The 22825-nt window shown below is 45.1% G+C and overlaps 1 protein-coding gene across 1 annotated transcript in view; it reads right to left on the reverse strand.

Annotated features, from left to right (window-relative positions):
• Positions 1–22763, reverse strand: part of LOC136498909 (dephospho-CoA kinase-like) — a 78030-nt gene extending 55267 nt beyond the window's left edge. Inside the window, exons 1-3 of the mRNA XM_066494612.1 lie at positions 22564–22763; positions 21110–21240; positions 52–196 (exon numbers count right to left, since the gene is read on the reverse strand). Coding sequence (XP_066350709.1) covers positions 52–196; positions 21110–21217 — 253 coding nt within the window. The 5' untranslated portion in view covers positions 21218–21240; positions 22564–22763. The remainder of the gene's footprint in view (positions 1–51; positions 197–21109; positions 21241–22563) is intronic.
• Between the last annotated feature and the right edge of the window lie 62 nt (positions 22764–22825).

Below are 22825 nucleotides of genomic sequence, written 5' to 3' on the forward strand. Positions count from 1 at the left end.
ATTCATATAAAAGAGATTGAAAGACGACAAAATATTAGTGAAATCGGTACCGGTTTAGAAGTTGACGTTTTGATGGGTCAGAAAATACGATTTGTCCCAAGAGAGTTCTGTTAATTTCTCCACTTTCCAACAAAATATCATTCCCAAAGGCTTTTACAATCTTCTTCCAACCTCTGGTGCCTTTCTGCACTACATCCTATAAATGCATGGCACCATAATCAGTAACAACTTTGTAACCAAACATAGTAATAACTTGCATCCAGTAAAATTTCATAACACTGAAAATATTATTACCAATCCTGCTTTGCCGTGCATGAAATGTATCTAGGTCATGTATGTTAGTAACTATTTTTATGTTTTTTAGTACACTGGCTGTCAGGTTGTACATAAAAGAGGAAAATAACTTTGCTTCAGGCACTGTGGTAACAATGATTTTCTATTTAAATCTATATCGAAGACACCAACTAATACATGGAAATAAAAGGAAGAATTATAAGATTATACAAGTTGCTGACAGATAAGTCTAATGCTTGACAGCACTTGTATCTTACTTTTCTGCATTTTACTTTCTTTAGCTTCCAAGCCATTGTAAAAAGAATATGCTCAGCATCCACTTTAGTAGTTAGAAAATATGCTGGAGCAGATAGAAAGTAAATGCTACCCTCTGCCCATAAAAATAGGGGCACACCCTTGTATCAGGACAAGCCATTGCATTTCTTTTCAATCCAAGCGACCAAGTGTCAAGTTGCCCTCTGGTAGTTCCCAAATCTGAATCTGATATCTATTTGGGCCAACAACTGGTATCAGAGCCTTAAGGTTCTTGAGCGAGCAGAGAGCCATGTCCATTGTCAGCCGGATCGCTAGAGCCCACATTGCTATCAGCACCAGGGCCAGAGCAGGAGCCGATGACCACACGACGCGCCTTGCTACCAAAGAGGCTACGGCGGTGGCCGAGACGGCTAGGCAGGCAGCAGCTGTGGCCTAGGCCACGGTGGCTGCAGCCATGGCTTTGCGTGTTGATATGGAGTGGGAGGAGCCGGAGCCAACAGGAGGAGGGTTGCGCAGCCCGAACGGGAGCCACTGCCAGTCACCGTCGCTAGAGCAGCGGCGTGGTCACCGCGGACGCTCCTCGGTGCTATAGACGATCTACCACGACTCTAGAGCAGGAACGTCATGGCCAATGCTCACTAAGTCGAACTACCACAAGTGGAGCCTACTAATGAAGGTCAAGCTATAGGCATGACAGCTGTGGGAGCTGGTACATGTCGACGGCATTAGCTATGATGATGATCGCCAGGCGCTAGAGGCCCAATGTGCTACCGTCCCCATCAAGCTCGGTGCCTCCCTCGCCAACAAGGCCACAACGAAGCTGTCGTGGGAATCGATCGCTGCGGCATGCATCGGCGAACATCGCGTGCACCGAGCGATGTTACAGCGCCTCCGAGGGGAGTGGCAAGGCCTCGCCTTTTAGCTAGATGAGCAAGTCGAGGACTTTGCCCTTTGCCTGACCAACCTGATGGAGCAGATGGCATGCAATGGCGACATCGACCTCATAGAAAAGCGCGCGGTGGAGAAATTACTTCGCTGCATGCCAAAGAAGTACATGCAGATCGTCATGTCAATCGAGACGCTCCTTGACTTCAAGCAGCTCACCATCGAGGACGTGACCGAGAGGCTCAACGCGGTGCACGACCATGAAGAGGGGTCTCACACCGAGCTGGGCACCGCTGAAGGCAAGCTATTGTACATGATGGAGCAGTGGCGCACCTTTGAGAAGAAGAAGAGAAGGATCCAAACCATCTAGTTCCTCCAAGGAGTATCGCCGGTGACCACGTGGTGGGAAAAAGAAGTAGGAGCAGCTCGGGCCCCGGGGTTAGGCAGGCGTTGATGGCGGCGTCGCTAGTGAGTGCAAGGCGACCCGGGATGATACCTGCAACAACTATGGCAGGTCAAGCCACTGGGCAGGCTCACGTCATGCAAGCAGGGGAGGAGGATGTTGCTCTGTTCCTAGTGCACGGGTGCATCGAGCCACAGCAAAAAGCAGTGGAGGGGGTGAAAGGTCCAAGCTTTCCCCTTTCCGCGTCGACCTCGACGAACCGCTCGCCGACGCCTTCCTCGGCAAAGGCACCAACGACGACAAGATCGATGACTGGTACCTCGACACTGATGCCACACACCACATGACTGGTTGGTGCGAGTTCTTCTTCGACCTGGACTCTGGCGTGAAGGGCTCCGTCAAGTTCGGTGATGCCTCCGCCGTTGAGATCAAGGGAGTCGGCTTGATCATCTTCAAGGCCAAGACGAGGGAGCACTGCCTCCTCACCAGTGTGTACTACATCCCAGCCTTGAGGAACTCCATCATCAGCGTCAGGCAGCTAGATGAGAACGTCTCATGGGTGGAGATCGAGGACAGTGTGTTGCGCATCTAGGATAGAAGCCACCACCTTCTCGCCAAGATGAACCGGGGAAGCAACTGCCTTTGCATGCTTCATGTGCAGGTGGCGCACCCCCTTTGCCTTGCTACGCGCTGGGACATTGAGGTCTGGTGCTGGCACAAGCATTTCAGACATCTTCACTTCAAGGTCCTGAAATAGGTCGGCAAGGAGGAGATGATCCACGGCATGCCTTGCGTCAACCACGTCGAGCAGCTCTGCGACACCTTATAAGGTTGAGATGATGACTAGAGGGGGGGTGAATAGTCATTTCTAAATTCTAATCGCGCTGGCTAATCGAAACAAATGCAGAATTAAAACAATCGGTCTAGCCAAGACTACACCTCTCTATCTATGTTCTCTAGCACCTTACAAAGATCATAATTAAGTAACAAAGGTATCAGGCTAGCTAGAGCTCACCTAATCAATTCTAGAATCAAGATCACACAAACCTATGCCACTAGTACTTTAAGCAACGGGGAGCTCCTACACATGCTAGTAAGCAAAAGCACAAAGCCAACTAAGCTCACTAGCAATGCTCAATAACAAGGCAACCAATGCCAATTTAGAGAGCGTAAATACTTAGCTACACAAACTAAGCAATGTGACTAACAAAGTTATACAAACCAAATTAGCCACACAAGGGAGCTACTTCTATGCTACACAAGCTAGAAGGTAACTACCAAGCTACACAAGCTAACTAATTATAAAAGCAACTACACAAGCATAATGTATATGAAAGTGATTACAAGCTTGTGTAACGAGGATGCAAACCAACGGGAATACAAGGATGACACGATGATTTTTTCCCGAGGTTCACATGCTTGCCAACACGCTAGTCCCCATTGAGACAAGCTTCAAGGTTGTTGTCGGTCCTCTTGCTAGTGGTGACCTGCAAGTCACACTCTCCCACATAGAGTGCTTACCACAAGCTCTAGCACTTGACCCATCTAGACCACTTGTCGCCCTTCGCGTCTCGCTTTACTAGAGTTGCTCTTCGCAGCTCCCGCGGGGCGAGCACAATGCCCCTCACAAAGCTCTTTTCCGAAGCACCATGCAAGCTTCTAGCGGGCTTCGACGGAGACCACCACCAAGCCATCTAGGAGGTGGCAACCTCCAAGAGTAACAAGCACCACCAGCTTACAACTCGATCACCTAGTGCCACTCGATGCAACCTCATGATGTAATCGCACTAGAATCGCTCTCTCACACAATCGGATGATCACTATCAAGCATATGTGAGATGGAGGGCTCCCAAGCACTACCACACAAGCCACCAAGGCTCTAGTGTGCTCAACACTACCAAGCTTGTGGCCAAAGTCCGACCACCACTTCTATTTATAGCCCCATGGGCTAAAATAGCTGTTGCCCCTTCACTGGGCGTTTTTCGGGACGATCGGACGTGCAAGTCATGTGCACTAGATGCATCCGGTGGGGACCGGATGCATCCGGTCGCCTGCGTCCAGTCGCTGCCTAACTGCCATGTGTCCCATTCAAACTAGCTGTTGCCACCAACGGCTCTCTTTGCCATGTCAGATCGGACGCGTCCGGTGTGCCGACTGGACGTAGGAGGGCCAGCGTTCGGTTGAGTCTAGAGAGCTCCCAGAGCTGCTTAACCACGACCGGACACATCCGGTGTGACCGACTGACGCAGGACGGGCAACATCCGGTCGAGTCCAGAGAGCTCCCAGAGCTGCTCAACTCTGACAACAACCCTTGCGTTCGGTCCACTCTGGACCAACACCAGCGCTCCACGTCACCATGACTGGACGTAGCACAGTGATTGCTCAGCATCCGGTCACTGCTATGAGTCAGAGTCCAGTCATTAATACCGGACGCGTCCGGTCACTCTATGACCAGCGCGACTAACTCCTTTTCTTCACCAACTTCTTCACATTTGCAAATGTACCAACACCACCAGTGTACACCACCATGTGTATGTGTGTTAGCTTTTCATAAACATTTTCTAAAGGATTTGTCACTCAACTTGTCACGCCACTCGATCCTAGCGACGATGCAAAGTTAGATCACTCGAGTGGCACTAAATGACCAATATGCAAACAAGTTTGCCCCTCATGATAGTACGACCATCTATCCTAAACCCGATTATCAACTTCTCTACATACCTATGACTGGTGAAATGAAATGCCCTAGGTTATACCTTTGCCTTGCATATTCCATTCCATCTCCTCCAATGTCGATGCAACACATGCACCAACACGATCAACAATGATATGATCCACTTCATATCATCAAGTAATCATATTGGTTCATCGATCTTAACTTCACTTGCTTTTCACTGTTGCCTTCATCCACTAGTGCCAAGTCTTGCTCAAGCTTCACCGCCACACGGTCCATCGCTCCAAAGCCTTCAACTTGCCCTTCATGCTTACAACCGGTCCATCAAGCCAAGTCATGTTTTGATCTTCTCCACCTTGATCACATGACTCAATGTTATGTCTCATGTGCAATAAGCTCCTTCATCATCACATGTGTGAGCTTTAAAACATCTTCGCGCCATTTTCACCTTCATGGCATATGTTACTCACACACATGTACCTGTAAACTAATCATCTGTGTATCTCATATAAACACAATTAGTCCACCTAGGTTGTTACTCAATTACTAAAACCAAACAAGGACCTTTCAATCTCCCCCTTTTTGGTAATTGATGACAACTCTACAAAGATATAGAAATTAAGCTCTTTTGGATTCATGTTGCTTGCCCAAGCAATTTTACCATGTGTAAATGATTTTGGACAAGTACCACAAACCAGTATTAGCTCCCCCTACATATGTGCTAGAGTGTTTGGTTTGAAGCTCACACATATACATAGATTGAATTTGTGGGAGAGTAATTACTACCAAATGATGCTAAGGTGTATAGAGTAAACCTTTGAAGTGTGATACCAATTAGAGTTGCACCTTTAAGTTCATCCTTAGCACCATGGTTAGCTAGATATCACTTGAAAATAAAATCATTAGATACCTTATGAGATCAACATTAAAAGCAAGGTACTAGCATTACTTGAAAAGCATACCAAGTATCTAGCTATCCTCCTATGCATGCTAGTTTTAATTTAATCAATCAAATTCTACAACTAGCATACACCACACAAGCATGCATATTGAATTTAAAGGCTTATGCAATACAAGCAAGCACATGACTATGCACATATCAAATGTAACCAATCAAAGTTCATGAGCTTGCTTCTCTTGTCCAAGAATTTAATCCATCTCTTTTCTTCAATGTTACTCCCTCTTTGTTCATGTCCATGTCCAACCTCTACTTCTTTGTTTCAATCTTTCCCAAAGCTTTCATATATTTGTATAATCTCTCTCCCTTTGTCATCAATTTCCATAAAAGGTGTGCTTCTCATTGATGCAAAGGTTTGCATTTGGGGTAGATGGTTGAAGCATGAATCTTGCATTTTTTATGGACATCACTTGATTGTTGGAATGATACCACTTGTAGATACCACTTGTATGTTGTACCACTTGTATCTTATAGGGCTTCTTGACATACCACACATAGAATCTTTGATCTTGATACCAATTTGGGGGACACCTCCCCCTATGTGATAGCATGGGTCATCCATTTGATACACTTAAGCTCTTGTTGGTGACGGATGCATTCTTCATTTGATGATCACTTAAAGTTGAGGATCACTTGTGGAACCATCGTCTTGTATGATTGATACCACATGTAGATGTGATACTACTTGAAAGAATTTTCTTGTATGAAACCACTTGTTGGATTTATCAATAAAAACTATTTCTTGAACATTTGCTATCTTCATGAGTATCACTTATAGGATATCATTTATGAGTTGATCTAGACATCACTTGTCAATTCTTGATGAAACACTTGAGTTTAGATACCACTTAAAACAAACAAACTAGATATTTATTTACATTGTTGTTTTGTGCTTGTACTCTTATCATTATCATGAGCTTCTAATATTGACTTTGACTAAATTGATTTGCCTAAGATTCCAAGTCCGGTTTGAACCAATGACAAGCTTCTTCACACCTTTAACAAGGGTTATCATACCAATGTTGTACTTGTCACTTGTTAGCAATCCAAACTAAATCAAGTACTTGGGTTCACTAGCTCATGAACAAATTCATATACTAACCACTAGATCAATTAATTATTCAAGCAATAGTGGCAGGCTATGAATTTAAAACTTTCATTTGTTATGCATGATCCTATGAAACATATACTATATGCACTAATCGCATACTAGTAAGTGATGAAATGATCATGCACTTTACAATAATACCTTTGCTATGTTGGAGTAGAGGATAGTCACATCGATTCCAATTCATTTCTCAAATAGCAATATGAAGTCCAATTATAAGCTTGGTAAAGACCAATAGATACCATTTTAAATTCCATTCTTCACCCATATGAAATGAATATCACTTATGGTCAAGTGCACTTTCTTGTTGTGGTTGGCTTGCTTTATCTTTTGATCAATATTTGCATGAGAGCATCAAAGTTAGAATACCACTTGAGGTATCATGATTAGCTCTTTTTTGGGTGTTGCTTGTTTTTTTTATCAACCCTTTTGATTACTTCAACTAAGTATCTCAAATGTCCCTCGGATCACCATTTCCATATTAGCCTTCCAAGTACCACACTTGGTTTACCTACACATAGGCGGTAAACTCCAACACTAGGGAGAAGTAACCTCTCTCCAAGAACCATTCTTGACACTCACTTGAAATAACTTGATTGATTGATCCAAGTAATGGACTTAACTTGATGAGTAACCTTGATTCATTCTTTAATTCATTTTTTCTACTTATTTAAGTCATTTTCTTTCTACTAAATGTTTTTCAATAGTCACTAGAACTTAAACTTTATCTTCATCTTAAGTTTGATCTTGATCTTTAATTTGAGTACCAAATATATGCAAAGTACACTCTACAATAAAAAACCCTTTGTACTCTTTGTTTGTCATGCTTCTAGATCATCTCAAAACCAAACTTAGGTGCTTCAACTACTTATAAATATATTTCCAATTTGAGGACCTTTCAATCAAAGTGACTCTAGATCAATCTAATATTTATCACTTTTCTGGCAGATTTTGTACCCTTCAAAGAAAAATCCATATCTCCCAAAGTATAGGTCCAAATACCACAAAATTTGATGAAGATGTGCTTCACTAAGTTATCTAGCAGCTTTAAAAATTGGAGCTTCATTTGACTTCTAGATTTCTATCAGATTTCAATTCTTCCACCACTGCTATATGCTGAAAACTGCTCCACTATAGCTGACAAGATCCACTCAAAAACCGAAGTATTTCTTATCCAATTCTCATGTAATTTGTACAACATCTTATACCATAAGTCTAGAGCATGTACACCAATTTTTATGCTAATCTAATAAGTTTTGATCACTCATACATGGTAAAGATCACAGCTAGCTCAGATTTTGCAATATAGAACATATTTCAATTATTGAGCTATACTTCATCAAATATGAATCACACTTGAAACCAACTTGTTTGAACACTTCCACAAGACATAAATCCATTCAATCCACTTACTAAATGTCATCTTATGAATTTATCCAACACAAATCAATCGAAACTTAATTACTAAATAATTATCCATTCAATCATCTTATAGCAAGCAACATTACATATTTATCCAATTCAATCAACTCATATGCACCCAAATAAAATGATCAACAAGAGATATACCTTGGTTAGTTTATGATCATCCAATTATTAAGCTTCAACTCAATTATTTTTGTAAGCCATCAAATAATCCAATAAATCACCACAACTTGAATGTGACACTTGTATGTTGTATCACATTTGGACTTCACTCAATTTGTTATGGCATTGGGATTGGATATGCACTAGGCTTTATATATTGACTCAACATATGATAATCAATATGAAATCAATTGAATCAAGTCTCCAATGCCGATGGTACCTATAATCAATCATCCACCTTTTGATGGTACCCAATTAATTTTGGGTCCTCTCAAGTTAGGAGCAACATACTTAGACATAACCTTAGTATGAGTAGCGGGATATTTTCTAATAGCAACCATAGAGGTACCACTACCATACTTCCTAAGCACATCATGATCATCAATTGAAATGGGCTTAGAATTTTTACCTAGGGGACATGAATGTGCCATATGTCCCTTTTCTCGGCATGGGTAGCACTTTCTCTTTAATTGAGCCTTCTCTTCCTTGTTTATGTTGTGCTTCTCATTGCCTTGCTTCTCCTTGTTTGCTTGAGCCTTCTTCTCAAGCTTGTTTGGACAACCCAAAGCTAGGTGGTCCAATGTGTCACAACTATAGCATCTCATATGAGCAATCTTCTCAATTTTGTCTTCTTTGTTCTTACTCATTTGCTTTGCATCTTGATTCATCCTTGGATGTATTGCTCTTTCTCTTACTTTTCCACCTCTTCTAGTTTTCTTCTTCTTTATTATCAAATCACTACCATCTTGGTTGATCTTGATTTGCTCTTGGGGTATCTTTTCTTGCTCAACTTGTGGTTTTGGTTGAGGCTTCACTTGTTGCTTCACCAATTGCTTGGTTGGGCATATAGATGTGAGATGACCCCATGTGCGACACTTGAAGCACTTAACATGCATTAGCCTCTCTTCTTCTTTCTTCAACTTGAGCTTTTCTTCATTGGGACAATTATTTGCAAGATGTCCCACTTCATGGCACTTGAAGCACATGAAATGAGAGAGCTTCTCTTGTTCTTGCTTCTTCATCTCTTTTATATCTTCTCTTGCCCCATCTCTTGCCCTTAATCTTGCTCTTGTTGAAGCCAATGCCACTCATATCACCATTGTTTCTTTTGTTGTTCAACTTATGCTCGAAGGTGACTTGAGAGTTGTAGCACCTCTCTAACTTGTTTCTCAAATTCTTCACTTCACTTTTAAGCTCAATGTTCTCCTTCAAAATATTAGTCTCACAAGACATAGAAGTAGAACAAACATCTATATGTAAAGAACATGGCATTTCTAATAAATCATCGCAAGAGGTGGATACATGCTTCTTGCCTACATCACAAGAATTAGCAACAATATGTGATTGATCAATTGACCCATGTGATGAGCTCTCACTAGTTTTAGTTTTTCCATTGGAAAGCTTCTTAGTGAGAAAAGCATGGTCTTGTACCAAGTTATTATGAGCAATACTTAGTTCCTCATGAGTCAATTTTAGCTCCTTATGTGAACAAGTAGTAACATAAAGTAAATGTTTTTGTTGTTCACATGTGTTCTTTAAAAAAGAGTTTTTATTTTCTAATTTCTCGGTTTTAGCCATTTTTTTTCTAAATCTTTGATCATGCAACCATATCTATCTAGAAGCTCCTCATATGAATCAAGATCAATCACATTTGCATTAGATACCTTAGTGTCACCTTGTGACATAAAACAATATGATGAAGTAGGAGAGCTTGTAGTAGCAATGTCATCTGGGCATGATCCATCATCATAACCATCAAGTATGCATGGGATAGCATCATCATTTACAACACTTGGCATCATCAATCTTGCCAAGTGAACTTATAGTTGATTGATCATCATCATCACTTGACCATGAGGTGAAGAAATCTGCCACAATCATGGAGTTATGGTCATGCTCAACATCCTCATGCACCTCCTTCTTGGACTCCTTGAACTTGCCATCATCCTGTGGAGGAATCACCGAAGGTGCGCTTGATGGACTCCCATATCTCACGAGTGGTTCCCGTATAGTTTACTTATTTCATCAAATCAAAACTTAATGCATCCATTACAAAACAACAAGCATGTGCATCAAGTTTATAGAGAACTCTTTGAGTTTTGGTAAGATTTCTATGGTCTAATACATGAGTGAGACCACTAGTGACAATCCACCAAAACTTAGGTCCCTTTGCATGAAAATTATCAAGCATGTGATTTTTCCATTGTGCAAAGTTTGTGCCATCGAAAATGTGTGAGTCACACTCAACATCTAGCCCACTAGATACCATCCTCTCAGGTCGGTGAAGACCACAAATGAGAGACCTAGCTTTGATACCACTTGTAAGGTCGAGATGGCGACTAAAGGGGGGTGAATAGTCATTTATAAATTATAATCGCGCTGGCTAACTGAAACAAATGCGGAATTAAAACAATCGGTCTATCCAAGACTACAACCCGCTATCTATGTTCTCTAGCACCTTACAAAGATCCTAATTAAGTAACTAAGGTGTCGGGCTAGCTAGAGCTCACCTAATCAATTCTAGAAGTAAGGTCACATAAACCTATGCCACTAGTACTTTAAGCAACGGGGAGCTCCTACACGTGCTAGTAAGCAAAAGCACAAAGCCAACTAAGCTTACTAGCAATGCTCAATAATAAGGCAACCAATGTTAATTTAGAGAGCACAAATACTTAGTTACACAAACTAAGTAATGTGACTAACAAAGTTACACAAACCAAATTAGCCACGCAAGGGAGCTACTTCTATGCTATACAAGCTAGAAGGTAACTAGCAAGCTACACAAGCACAATGTATATGAAAGTAATTACAAGCTTATGTAACGAGGATGCAAACCAATGGAAATACAAGGATGACACAATGATTTTTTCGAGGTTCACGTGCTTGCCAACATGCTAGTCCCTATTGAGACAAGCTCCAAGGTTGTCACCGGTCCTCTTGCTAGTGGTGACCCGCAAGTCACACTCTCCCACGCAGAGTGCTTACCACAAGCTCTAGCACTTGACCCGGCCGGACCACTTGCCGTCCTTCGCGTCTCGCTTTACTAGAGTTGCTCTTCGCGGTTCCCGTGGGCAAGCACAATGCCCCTCACAAAGCTCTTCTCCGGAGCACCGCACAAGCTTCTTGCGAGTTTCGACGAAGACCACCACCAAGCCGTCTAGGAGGTGGCAACCTCCAAGAGTAACAAGCATCACTGGCCTACAACTCGATCACCTAGTGCCACTCGATGCAACCTTACAATGCAATCGCACTAGAATCGCTCTCTCACACAATCGGATGATCACTATCAAGCATATGTGAGATGGAGGGCTCCCAAGCACTACCACACAAGCCACCAAGGCTCTAGTGTGCTCACCTCTACCAACCTTGTGGCCAAAGGCCGACCACCACTTCTATTTATAGCCCCATGGGCTAAAATAGTCGTTGCCCCTTCACTAGGCATTTTTCGGGATGATCGGACGCGCAGGTCGTGTGCACCGGACGCGTCCGAAGGGGATCGAACGCATCTGATCGCCTACGTCCAGTCGCTGCCTGACTACCACATGTCCCATTCAAACTAGCCATTGTCGCCAATGGTTCTCTCTGACATGTCGGATCAGACATGTTTGGCGTGCCGACCGGATGCAGGAGGGCTAGCGTCCGGTCAAATCTAGAGAGCTCCCAGAGCTGCTCAACCGCGACCGGACGCGTCCGGTGTGACCGACCGAACGCAAGATGGGCAGCGTTTGGTCGAGTCCAGAGAGCTCCTAGAGCTGCTCAACTCCAACTGGACGCGTTCGGTGTGACCGATCGAACGTAGGACGGGCAGCGTCCGATTGAGTCCAGAGAACTCCCAGAGCTGCTCATCTCCGACCGGACGCGTCCCTATGTCCGGTCCACTCTGGACCAACACCGGTGCTCCACATCACCATGACCGATCGTAGCATAGTGATTTCTCAGCGTCCGGTCACTGCTATGAGTCAGAGTCTAGTTGCCATACTAGACACGTCCGATCACTTCGTGACCAGCGCAACTAACTCCTTTTCTTCACCAACTTTTTCACCTTTGCAAATGTGCCAACACCACCATGTGTATGTGTGTTAGATTTTCATAAACATTTTCCAAATGATTTGCCACTCAACTTGCCACGCCACTTGATCCTAGCGATGATGCAAAGTTAGATCACTCGAGTGGCACTAGATGACCGATATGCAAACAAGTTTGCCCCTCTTGATAGTACGACCATCTATCCTAAACCCGGTCATCAACTTCTCTACACACCTATGATTGGTGAAATGAAATTTCCTAGGTTCTACCTTTGCCTTGCACATTCCATTCCATCTCCTCCAATATCGATGCAACACATGCACCAACACGATCAACAATGATATGATCCACTTCATATCATCACGTAATCATATTGGTTCATCGATCTTAACTTCACTTGCTTTTCACCGTTGCCTTTGTCCATCGGCGCCAGGTCTTGCTCAAGCTTCACCGCCACGCGGTCCATCGCTCCAAAGCCTCCAACTTGCCCTTCACGCTTGCAACCAGTCCATCAAGCCAAGTCATATTTTGATCTTCTTCACCTTGATCACATGACTATGTCATGTCTCATGTGCAATAAGCTCCTTCATCATCACATGTGTGAGCTTTGCAACATCTCCACGCCATTTTTACCTTCATGGCATATGTTGCTCACACACATATACCTGTGGACTAATCACATATGTATCTCACATAAACATAATTAGTCCACCTAGGTTGTCACTCAATTATCAAAACCAAATAAGGACCTTTCACACCTGTGTGGTGACCAAGCTGAAACACCGGCCCTTCTAGTGTCAAGCCTCCTACCGTGCCACCGAGTAGCTCGAGCTGGTGCACGGCGACCTCTGTAGTCTAGTGTCACTGGCCACTTCTGGAGGTCGGCGCTACTTCCTACTTCTCATCGGCGATGCTACCTGCTACATGTGGGTCGTGCTGCTCGATTCCAAGGCAGCAGCTATAGACGCTATCAAGCGCCATCAGGTAGCCACAGAGAAGGAGTGCGGCCGCAAGCTCTGGGTCCTTCGCACGGACAATGGTGACGAGTTCATGACGTACTACGCCGATGAGGGGATTCAGTGCCACTACTCCGTGCTCTACTCACCGTAGCAAAACAACGTGGTCGAGCGTCGAAATCAGACAGTAGTGGCAGCGGCATGCGCCCTCCTCAAGCAGCGTGGCATGCCAGTGATCTACTAGGGGGAGGCCGTAATGATCGTTGTACACCTGCTCAACCGCTCGCCGACCAGTGCACTCGATGCTAAGATGCCATATTAGGCCTAGCACGGGCACAAGCCAGCGATCAGCTATCTACGCATCTTTGGCTGCCTCGTCTTCGTCAAGGAGCGGAACCACATCGGCAAGCTTGATGATCGCAGCTCGCCAGAGGTCTTCATCGGCTATGTAGAGGGGGCTAAGGCCTACCATGTGCTCGACCCGATGACACGGCGCATGCGCATGCCGCACGACGTCGTGTTCGATGAAGGACGCGGCTAGGCATGGGACAAGGCGGTGGACGAATGGGTCGACGTCCGCCCTCCGCGACTTCACCATCGAGTATGCATGGTTGGGTGGTGCTGAGGGACAACAAGGTGCATCCTCATTGATGTCTGGGCCTTCATCACCAGCGCGAACCTCTTCATCAGCTCCACCATGTTTGCCATCACCAAATCCACGGGAGCTCGGTAGCCCATCGACAGTGCTCGGTAGCCCATCGGCGGTGATTAGTAGTCCATCGGCAGTAGCTGTGACCTCTCTAGCATCGTAGCCGACCTCTCCGGTGCACCAGCCAACCACCCCGGTATCTTTTACTTCACCCGCTGCAACACCAGCGCGCGCAGGGCAGTCGAAGGTCGAGTATGCGATGCCACTAGAGGATGATGAAGACCGCCTAGACGCCTACTACGATGATGAGCCCCTCCAGTACAGCATGGTGGCAAATATCCTTGGAGAGCAGTCTCCACTAGACCAGCCTGAGAGGCTCTTCGCTCAACTACATTTAACACACGCCGGTGAGCCGACCACTTACGCTAAGGAGCAGGGTGATCCGACATGATGGGTGGCGATGGAGCAGGAGCTCAAGTCCGTTGAGCAGAACCGCACCTAGGAACTGGTGCCACTATCAAACGGCCACCGCCCCATCACCCTGAAGTGGGTATTCAAGCTCAAGAAGGATGAGTTGGGCGCGATGATCAAGCACAAGGCATGGTTGGTAGCCCATGGCTTTGTCCAGCATGAGAGGATCGACTACGATAACGCCTTTGCCCCCATGGTGTGCATGGAGTCAGTTCATGTCCTCCTTGCGCTAGCGGCTCAAGAGGGGTGGCAAGTCCACCACATGGATGTCAAGTCCGCTTTCCTCAACGGCGACCTCAAGGAGGAGGTGTACGGGCACCAGCCACCTAGCTACGCCATGGCCAAAGAAGAGGGAAAGGTGTACCTCCTGCGTAAGGCACTCTATGGCATGTGCCAGGCACTACGTGCCTAGAACGTGAAACTCGACGCCACACTAAAGAAGATGGGCTTCAAGCAAAGCGTGCTTGAGGCGATGGTGTACTGGCGAGGCAGCAGACGCAACGTTCTACTGGTTGGCATCTACATCGACGACCTCATCATCACCGACGCTGAAGAGTAGAAGGTGGAGGTGTTCAAGACGTAGATGAAGAAGGTGTTTGACATGAGCGACCTTGGCCTCCTCTGCTTCTACCTTGGCATCGAAGTATGCTAGGACACCAGTGGGATCGCCCTCCACCAAACCCACTATGCCAAGCGCATCCTCGAGCTTGGCAGCATGATAGGCTGCAATCCGGCCTACACCCCAATGGAGGAGAAGCTCAAGCTAAGTCAAGAGAGCACGATGAAGGAGGTTGATCCAACCCATTACCGGCGGCTGATCGGGAGCTTGCGCTACCTGGTCCATACCCGACCGGACATTGCGTTCGCCGTCGGGTACATGAGCCAGTTCATGGAGCGACCGATGATGGAGCATCTGTAGGTCATCAAGCAAATCCTACGCTACGTGGCGGACACCCTCAACTATGGTCTCCACTACAAAAGGGCCCCGACATGGCGCGGTTCGTTGGTTAATGCGACAGCGACCTCGCCAGCGATGTGGATACCAACAATAGCATAACTGGGACGATGTTCTTTGTCGGTAATTGCTTGGTCAGCTAGCAATCCCTCAAGCAGAAGATGGTGGCCCTCTCGAACTATGAAGCGGAGTACATCGCCACCACCACTGTAGCAACTTAGGCACTATGGCTGTCAAGGATGCTAGCAGAGCTCCTTGGCAGGAAGATGAACGTGGTTGAGCAGAAGGTGAATAGCAAGTCTGCTCTAGCTCTGGACAAGAACCCTATCTTACATGAGAGAAGTAAGCACATCCACATCAAGTACCACTTCATCAGAGATTGCTTGGAGGATGGGACATCAAGGCCAGCCATATTGCCACTACTGATCAACTGGCTGACATTCTCACCAAGTCGCTAGGGAAGTCCAAATTCCAAGAGATGAGAAAGATGATTGGGCTACACCGGATTGCTTTCAGTGCTCGGCACAAGACTTAGACTAGCCACAATGTTGCCGGTGCTAGAAAATTTCTCTCTTCCACCTCATACAGATGCCAAGATTCTAAATATAGCCACAGCGTGGGCACCGATGCTTGGGTTGACTGTGGACCCCACCAAAAAAAATCCCGTCCTTCTCCCCATCCGTCCCCTCCATTCCAGCAGACGACGTGCTCCTCTCACCTTCCTCGTAGTTCGAGATTGAATTTTTTATGTTTTAGGCACCGTGGAACGAACATGCCCCGATGCCAAGATTTTTTTGAAACTGGGCACCGGCCACAGCGTTAAGCATCGGTGCTTGAACGCTCTCTCTCCTTCCTTGGCACCAGCAAAAGCCCACATTGTGGCCAGTCTTAGGGGGAGAATGACATATAACCCTAGTGCTCGGCAGCACTTGTATTTTACTTTTCTGCATTTTACTTTCCTTGGCTTCCGAGCCTTTGTAATAGGAATATGTTCAGCATCCACTTTAGTGGTTAGAAAATATACTGGAACAGGTAGAAAGTAGATGCTGACCTTTGCCCATAAAAGTAGAGGCACACCCTTATATCAGGACAAGCCATTGCATTTCTTTCCAATCCAAGCGGCCAAGGGCCAAGCTGCCCTCTGGTAGTCTTTGGGCCAACACTTGTCATTCCCCAAAAATGAATTGCAGATGGTGCCAATGCCAGTTGCAGCATGAAGGCCCCATCTGGTAGACTTCCAGCTCCACTCGAGTTTGTATGCTAAATTCAAGAATCTTAAGCCTATTATCTGTCTAGAACTACCAAACAACTTAGGTCTCTAGCTCCACAGATTTCTGGAGCCAGATATGCACAGTTTTTTTCTTTGGAGCCGGGGCTCTGCCAAATAGGGCCAATATTTGGTAAAAGATCCGGTTGCAATTGATCTCCAAGAGGTGATTTAAAAATGAGAAATAACTTAAGGAAACAAGTTCAGTACCAATCCAAAATTTCATTAAGTCTAAGTTGAAGTGATGCACATCTGTAAAGAACTATTTGAAAGACCAGAACTCTGATAATTAAATACAAGTTTTTTAGAAAAAAAATGTAAACAGTAGGATAGCTTCCTTTTGAATTAATACACACAGGTATGAAAAAATGCCGCTAATGCAGACAAAAAGACAAGGCTAAGAACAAAGTGGTGGAATCATATGAGGTTAATATTAGCCCTGCTGGAAATATACGTGACAAGTGATCACGGTGATGCGGATTGTTTCTCAAGGCAATGTAGATACAACTTCATATTTGTTGTTTCCTTGTATTGTAAGTAAATTGATTGATATATTTTTTCTATGTAAATCTTTCTTGTCTAGTACTCCAAGATGTAATGCCACGTTAGGGGCTTTTCCTAGCCTATATAGCACAGAGTTGTGAGCCTGAGAAGGCATCACGTTAGACCCATTTTCATATGGTAATCAGAGCTAGGTTCCTCCACGATCTAGTTCATGGCTGTTTCCGCTCCTGGTGCCTCGGTCTCCATCGGGTATCCTGTCACCAAGAAGTTTGCGAAGAACAACTTCCCTCTATGGAGGGCGCAGGTCATGTAGGCCTTGCGCGGACTATAGGTGGCGCATCTCATCAGCGTCGATGCTCCAGTGCTGGCGAATGAAATCGCCAGGTCGGCTAACAAGCCGACGAGATGATCCCCAACCCAGAGTATGACAACTAGGTCGCCAAAGATCAGCAGGTGCTTAATTACTTGTCTTCCATCTCTCATGAGATCCTTGTTCAGGTGTCCACCGCGTCCACCGCGGCATAAGCTTGGAAGGCCATCTAGGACATGTGCACATCACAGTCCCGTGGCCACGTCATCAACACTTGGATGGCACTCGCCTCAGTGTAGAAGGGCACATCCACCATTGTGGAGTACTTTAGCCGCATGAAGGGTCTCACAGATGACATGGCGTCTGCTGAGAAGAAGCTAGAGGACGAGGGGATCGCCTCCTACATCCTCGTCGGCGTCGATGGCAACTTCAACCCCGTCGTATCTGCTATGGTGGCGCGCGTGGAACCCCTGTAGCTCGGGGAACTCTACACCCAGCTTGTCAGCTAGGAACAATGCATGGATCTTCTACATGGTCCTAGGTCTTCAGCAAACTCGGCTACCCGGGGCGGCCACGATGGAGGAGGAAACCGTGGCGACAGCAATAGCCGTGGCCGCAAAGGGCAGCATCAATAACACAACAGCGCCAACATTGATCACCCGACCTGCCAATTGTGTGGCAAGGAGGGCCACACAGTTCTGTGCTGCTATAAATGCTTCGACGCGTCCTTCACCGGGCCGCCGGAGATCATATCAGCATCGGCAGCCTCCACTTTCTATGGTGTCGACACCAATTGGTACACCGACAACCGCGCCACTGACCGCATCACTAGCGAGATCGACAAGCTCACAGTGAGGGACAAGTACCATGTCACTGATCAAGTGCACACCGCCAACGGCGCAGGTATGAGAATTAACTAGATTGATCAAAGTTTTGTTCATACCCCAAATCACGATCTTGTCCTAAATAATGTTCTCTATGTTCCGGAAGCTAGTAAAAATCTTGCATCTATTCATCGTCTCACTTTTGACAATCATGCCTTCATTGAATTTCATGCAAACTATTTTTTGGTTAAGGATCAGGTAATGAAGAAAATTCTTCTTAGAGGAAACTACAAAGTGGCCTTTATCCCTTGAAGTCTAGTTCGCCTCCAAATAAAGTGATGTGTGGCACCATCAAGTCCTCTTCGACTTGGTGGCATAGCTGGCTTGGTCACCCTTCCTTTGCAGTTGTCGATCAGGTCCTTAGCAAGAATAACATTCCTTTTATTCTGGAGTCAAATAAAGAAACAGTTTGTGATGCTTGTGAGAAAGGCAACAGCCATCAACTTCCGTATTTGAGGTCAACGAGTGTATCATCTAGTCCCATTGAGTTAGTCTTTTCTGATGTATGGGGACCGGCTCCCACCTCTGTTGGTAAGAACAATTTTTATATTTGTTTCATTGATGATTTTAGTAAATTCACTTGGATTTATTTGTTGCGCCACAAATCTAAGGTGCTTCAGCATTTTCATGACTTTCAAAGCATGGTTGAACAGTTGTGTTTACTTTTGGTACTCGCTCCCCATCTGTTTGAATGGCAAGAATTTTCTTGTTAAATTGATGCTCAACCATGTTTTTGAAATCATGGAAATGCTAAAACACTTCAGACTTATGGCGCAACAAGTAGATCCAAGTAAACTTACTAAAATCATCAATGAAACTAACATAAAATTTGTTCTTGCCAACAAAGGTGGGAGCAATTCCATCACAAACTATTTTTTTATTGGACTCACGAACAAAAAGAATGCTATTTTTGCTAAGGACCTGATCAATGATTGCAAAGGAGGGGTGACCGAGCCGGCTATGCCACCTAGCCGAGGAGGACTTGATGGCGCCGCACGTCACTTTATTTGGGGATGACCTAGACTTCAAGGGATAAAGACCACCTTCGCAGTTTCCCTGAGGAGTATTTTCTTCATTGCCAGATCCTTAGCCAAAAAATAGTTTGGATGGAATTCAACGAAGGCATGATTATCAGATGTGAGGTGATTTTTACTAGCTTCCGGAACATAAAGAACATTGTTTACAACAAGATCACGTTTAGGGGTATGAACAAAACTCTGACCAATCTGGTTAATTCTCATACCTGCGTCACTAGAGGTGTGCACCTGATCAGTGCCATGGTACTTGTCCATCACAATGAGCTTGCCCAGCTCGCTGGTGATGTGGTCGGTGGCACCGGTATCGGTATACCAGTTAGTGTCGACACCGTAGGAAGTGGACGCAGCCGAGGCAGATCTATTCTCCGGTGGTCCAGTGAAGGAGGCATCGAAGCGTTTGGCCCTCCTTGCCACACAGTTGATAGGTGGGGCGGTTGCCGGTGGAGCCGTTGTGCTGTGGTGGACGTCCTCCATTGCCACGACCATAGCTGTTGCCGCTGCCACGGTTGTTGTTCCCACCGTGACCACCACGAGTGGTGGTGTTTGCAAATGACCCACCGCCATGCAGTGGATCCATGCGTTGCTCCTAGCTAACTAGTTGGGTGTAGAGCTCCCCAAGCGACAGCAGCTTGGTGCGCGTGCCATGGCGAAGACGATGGGGCTGAAGTCAGAGTCGAGGCCTGTGAGAATGTAGTAGGCAATCTCCTCGTCTTTTAGCTTCTTCCTAGTAGATGCCATGTCATCCGCCACGGACTTCATGCGGCTGAAGAATTCCACGATTGTGGACATGCCCGTCTGCGCCGTGGTGAGCGCCATACGAGTGTTGATGATGTGGCCACGGGATTGCGACATGCACATGTCCTAGAAAACTTTTCGGTGGTGCAGGTGGTGACCTGGACGAGAATTTCACGAGAGACGGAGGCAAGCAAATAATTCAAAACCTATTGATCCTTGGCAACCTAGGTATCATACTTTGGATTGGGGATCATCTCCGTCGGTTGTCCGCCGACTTGGCAATCTCCTTGGCCAGCACAGGGGCGTCGAGGTTGATGAAGTGTTCCACATATGCCCTGCGCAGGGCCAACATCACCTATGCCTTCCAGAGGGGGAAGTTGTTCTTCGCAAGCTTCTCGGTGACATGATACCCGATGGAGACCGGGGCACTAGAAGTGGAAGAAGCCATGAACTAGATCGTGGAGGAACCTAGCTCTAATTACCATGTGAAATTGGGTGTAACATGGTGCCTTCTCAGGCTCACGGCTCTGTGTTATGGATAGAAAAAGCCCCTAGCGTGGCAGTACATCTTGGAGTATAAGACAAGAAAGATTTACATGGAAAGAGAGATATCAATCAATCGATCTACTTAGAGGAAATTGTGAAGGTGGCCTCTATCCTTTGAAGTCTAGGTCGTCCCCAAATAAATAGATTGATTGATTGATATCTTTCTTTCCATATAAATCTTTCTTGTCTTGTACTCCAAGATGTAATGCCACGCTAGGGGCTTTTCCTATAGCCTATATAACACGAAGCCGTGAGCTTGAGAAGGCATCACATTACACCCATTTTGACAAGCCCCACTAAGGACCAGGCTCTACCTCCATCTTTGATTTTGGCCAAAAGTGCTATCTGCACAGCCAAGAGAGATATTTAAAAACAATTAGGCAAAATCTTACTATGGTCGCACTGAGAGTCAAGAAAGGCGTAGATTGAATACGATTACCAATCTACACTTTGTACTCCATGTAAAGGCATTTTTCCAACTACATGATGCGATATTGATAACATATCAAACTTAACAAAACTAAAGACAAGCACTTTCATACCTAAAAACTAGCAACCTTTGCATGAACAACATAAGATAGCTTTAGGTTTGGTCCATTGCTTACCCAAGCAACGACATCGGCGTCCACGGTGGGGACACCAGAGTTCCTAAAGAGGTTGGAGACGGTGCTCTTCCCAGATGCGATGCCTCCCGTCAACCCCACCAGCCTCATCCTTCTCACTTGCCCCCTTATTGCTGTACAAAAATAACAGTAAACCCTTAGGCCTTAGGCCTCAGTGCACATCTCCACTTTTTAGCCTGCTAAAAGCCTTAAAACTAAACCAAATCCACACCACACTGTTCTATTCATGCACAAAGACCAAATCAAACCTTCGCACTAGTCTAGCTTCCAAAACCAAACAATCACAACCACCAACTGTTTCAACCCAACAACCCAAACGACTATCCTATAAATAGATTTAATGAATCCCTAGACTCTGGTTCCGAACCAATTCCACAACCTAGCAGTAATGCCAACCCAGGCAACTAGCACCCTGTTCGCTTGATCGTTTCTGTGGCTTATAAGCCGGTTGATGCAGTTTTGTTGTGAGAGAAAAACATTGTATCATGGCTGATAAGATCAAGCGAACAGGGTGTAGGTCAGCAATTCAACACTTCACTGCCTTCACCTACTGTGAGATAGAAAAAAATAATTCAATACTACATGAAATTCACTACAAATAAGAATAGAACTATTAAAAAATCACAAGAAAACTTGTCTCAAAGAATTAAAGTATACATTTAAAAACAACAAAAAAATTATGAATGCTGAAGAGTAAATCAAGAAAACTAAAAAAATGAATGTTGAGGTGAAAATCTAGGAAAAATCATGATAGATTTTTTTTCAGAGACAACAACAACTGCAGTTACATCCATTTATATTATATAGAATCAAAGTATATGAATCCTGAATATCCATGACATACAAAGTTGCAAATATAGTATTTACCCGGTTTATTTATCATCTTAGTCCTTCGTTCTTACATCATGATGCAAAAAGTAAAATCACAGCAGGCTTGGTAATATCAAAGCCGTTCTTAATGTAATAATAAGCACCTCTCCTCGCTACTCCCTCTGTCCCAAAATAGATATCGTTCTCAATGCCAGAGAAGTCAAGTACTTTTAACTTTGACCAAATATATATATAAAAATATTAATATTTATGATGCATAATTGATGTCATTAGATAAATCGCTAAATATATTTTCATAATAAACTTATTTGGAGATATAAATGTTGTTAATATTTTTATATAAATCTAGTCAAAGTCGATAAATGTAGCACCCCATAGTGACTTCTATTTTGGAACAGATGAGTAATCTAGAAGAAAAATCTAACTTAGTAGTAGTTAGAATTAACTTAGTAGTTAGAATTACGTGATGGGAGGTGAACAGCTGGTAGACGAGAAGAGAAACTAAACATCAACCAGACAATGGCTAGACATGAAAGGCGATATCAAATCGATCAAGAGACAGCCATGAGAATAGCTCTATGGGTGCTGGATTTTGGAGGACGGACCTGGTTCTTGATGGGGCCAACGGTGATGTGATCCCACCAGCCGAAAGTCGTCGGGGATCCCGTTGACGGGGAGCACCGATGCCTCGCGGGCGGCGGCGGCGTCGAGGAACGGATGGTAGGCGCTGTAGGTGTCTAGCAGTCGTTACTGGTGTCGCCTGAAGCTGAAGGGGCAGGAATTTTAGCGAGGGAGGACGGCTATTCTTGCGATGGGCCGGCCCTATGATCTACGGTGGCAACAGCCCAACTCTTCTGCTCTCCAGAG

This window comes from Miscanthus floridulus, chromosome 13 (genome assembly GCF_019320115.1).
Source record: "Miscanthus floridulus cultivar M001 chromosome 13, ASM1932011v1, whole genome shotgun sequence".
NCBI lineage: Eukaryota > Viridiplantae > Streptophyta > Magnoliopsida > Poales > Poaceae > Miscanthus > Miscanthus floridulus.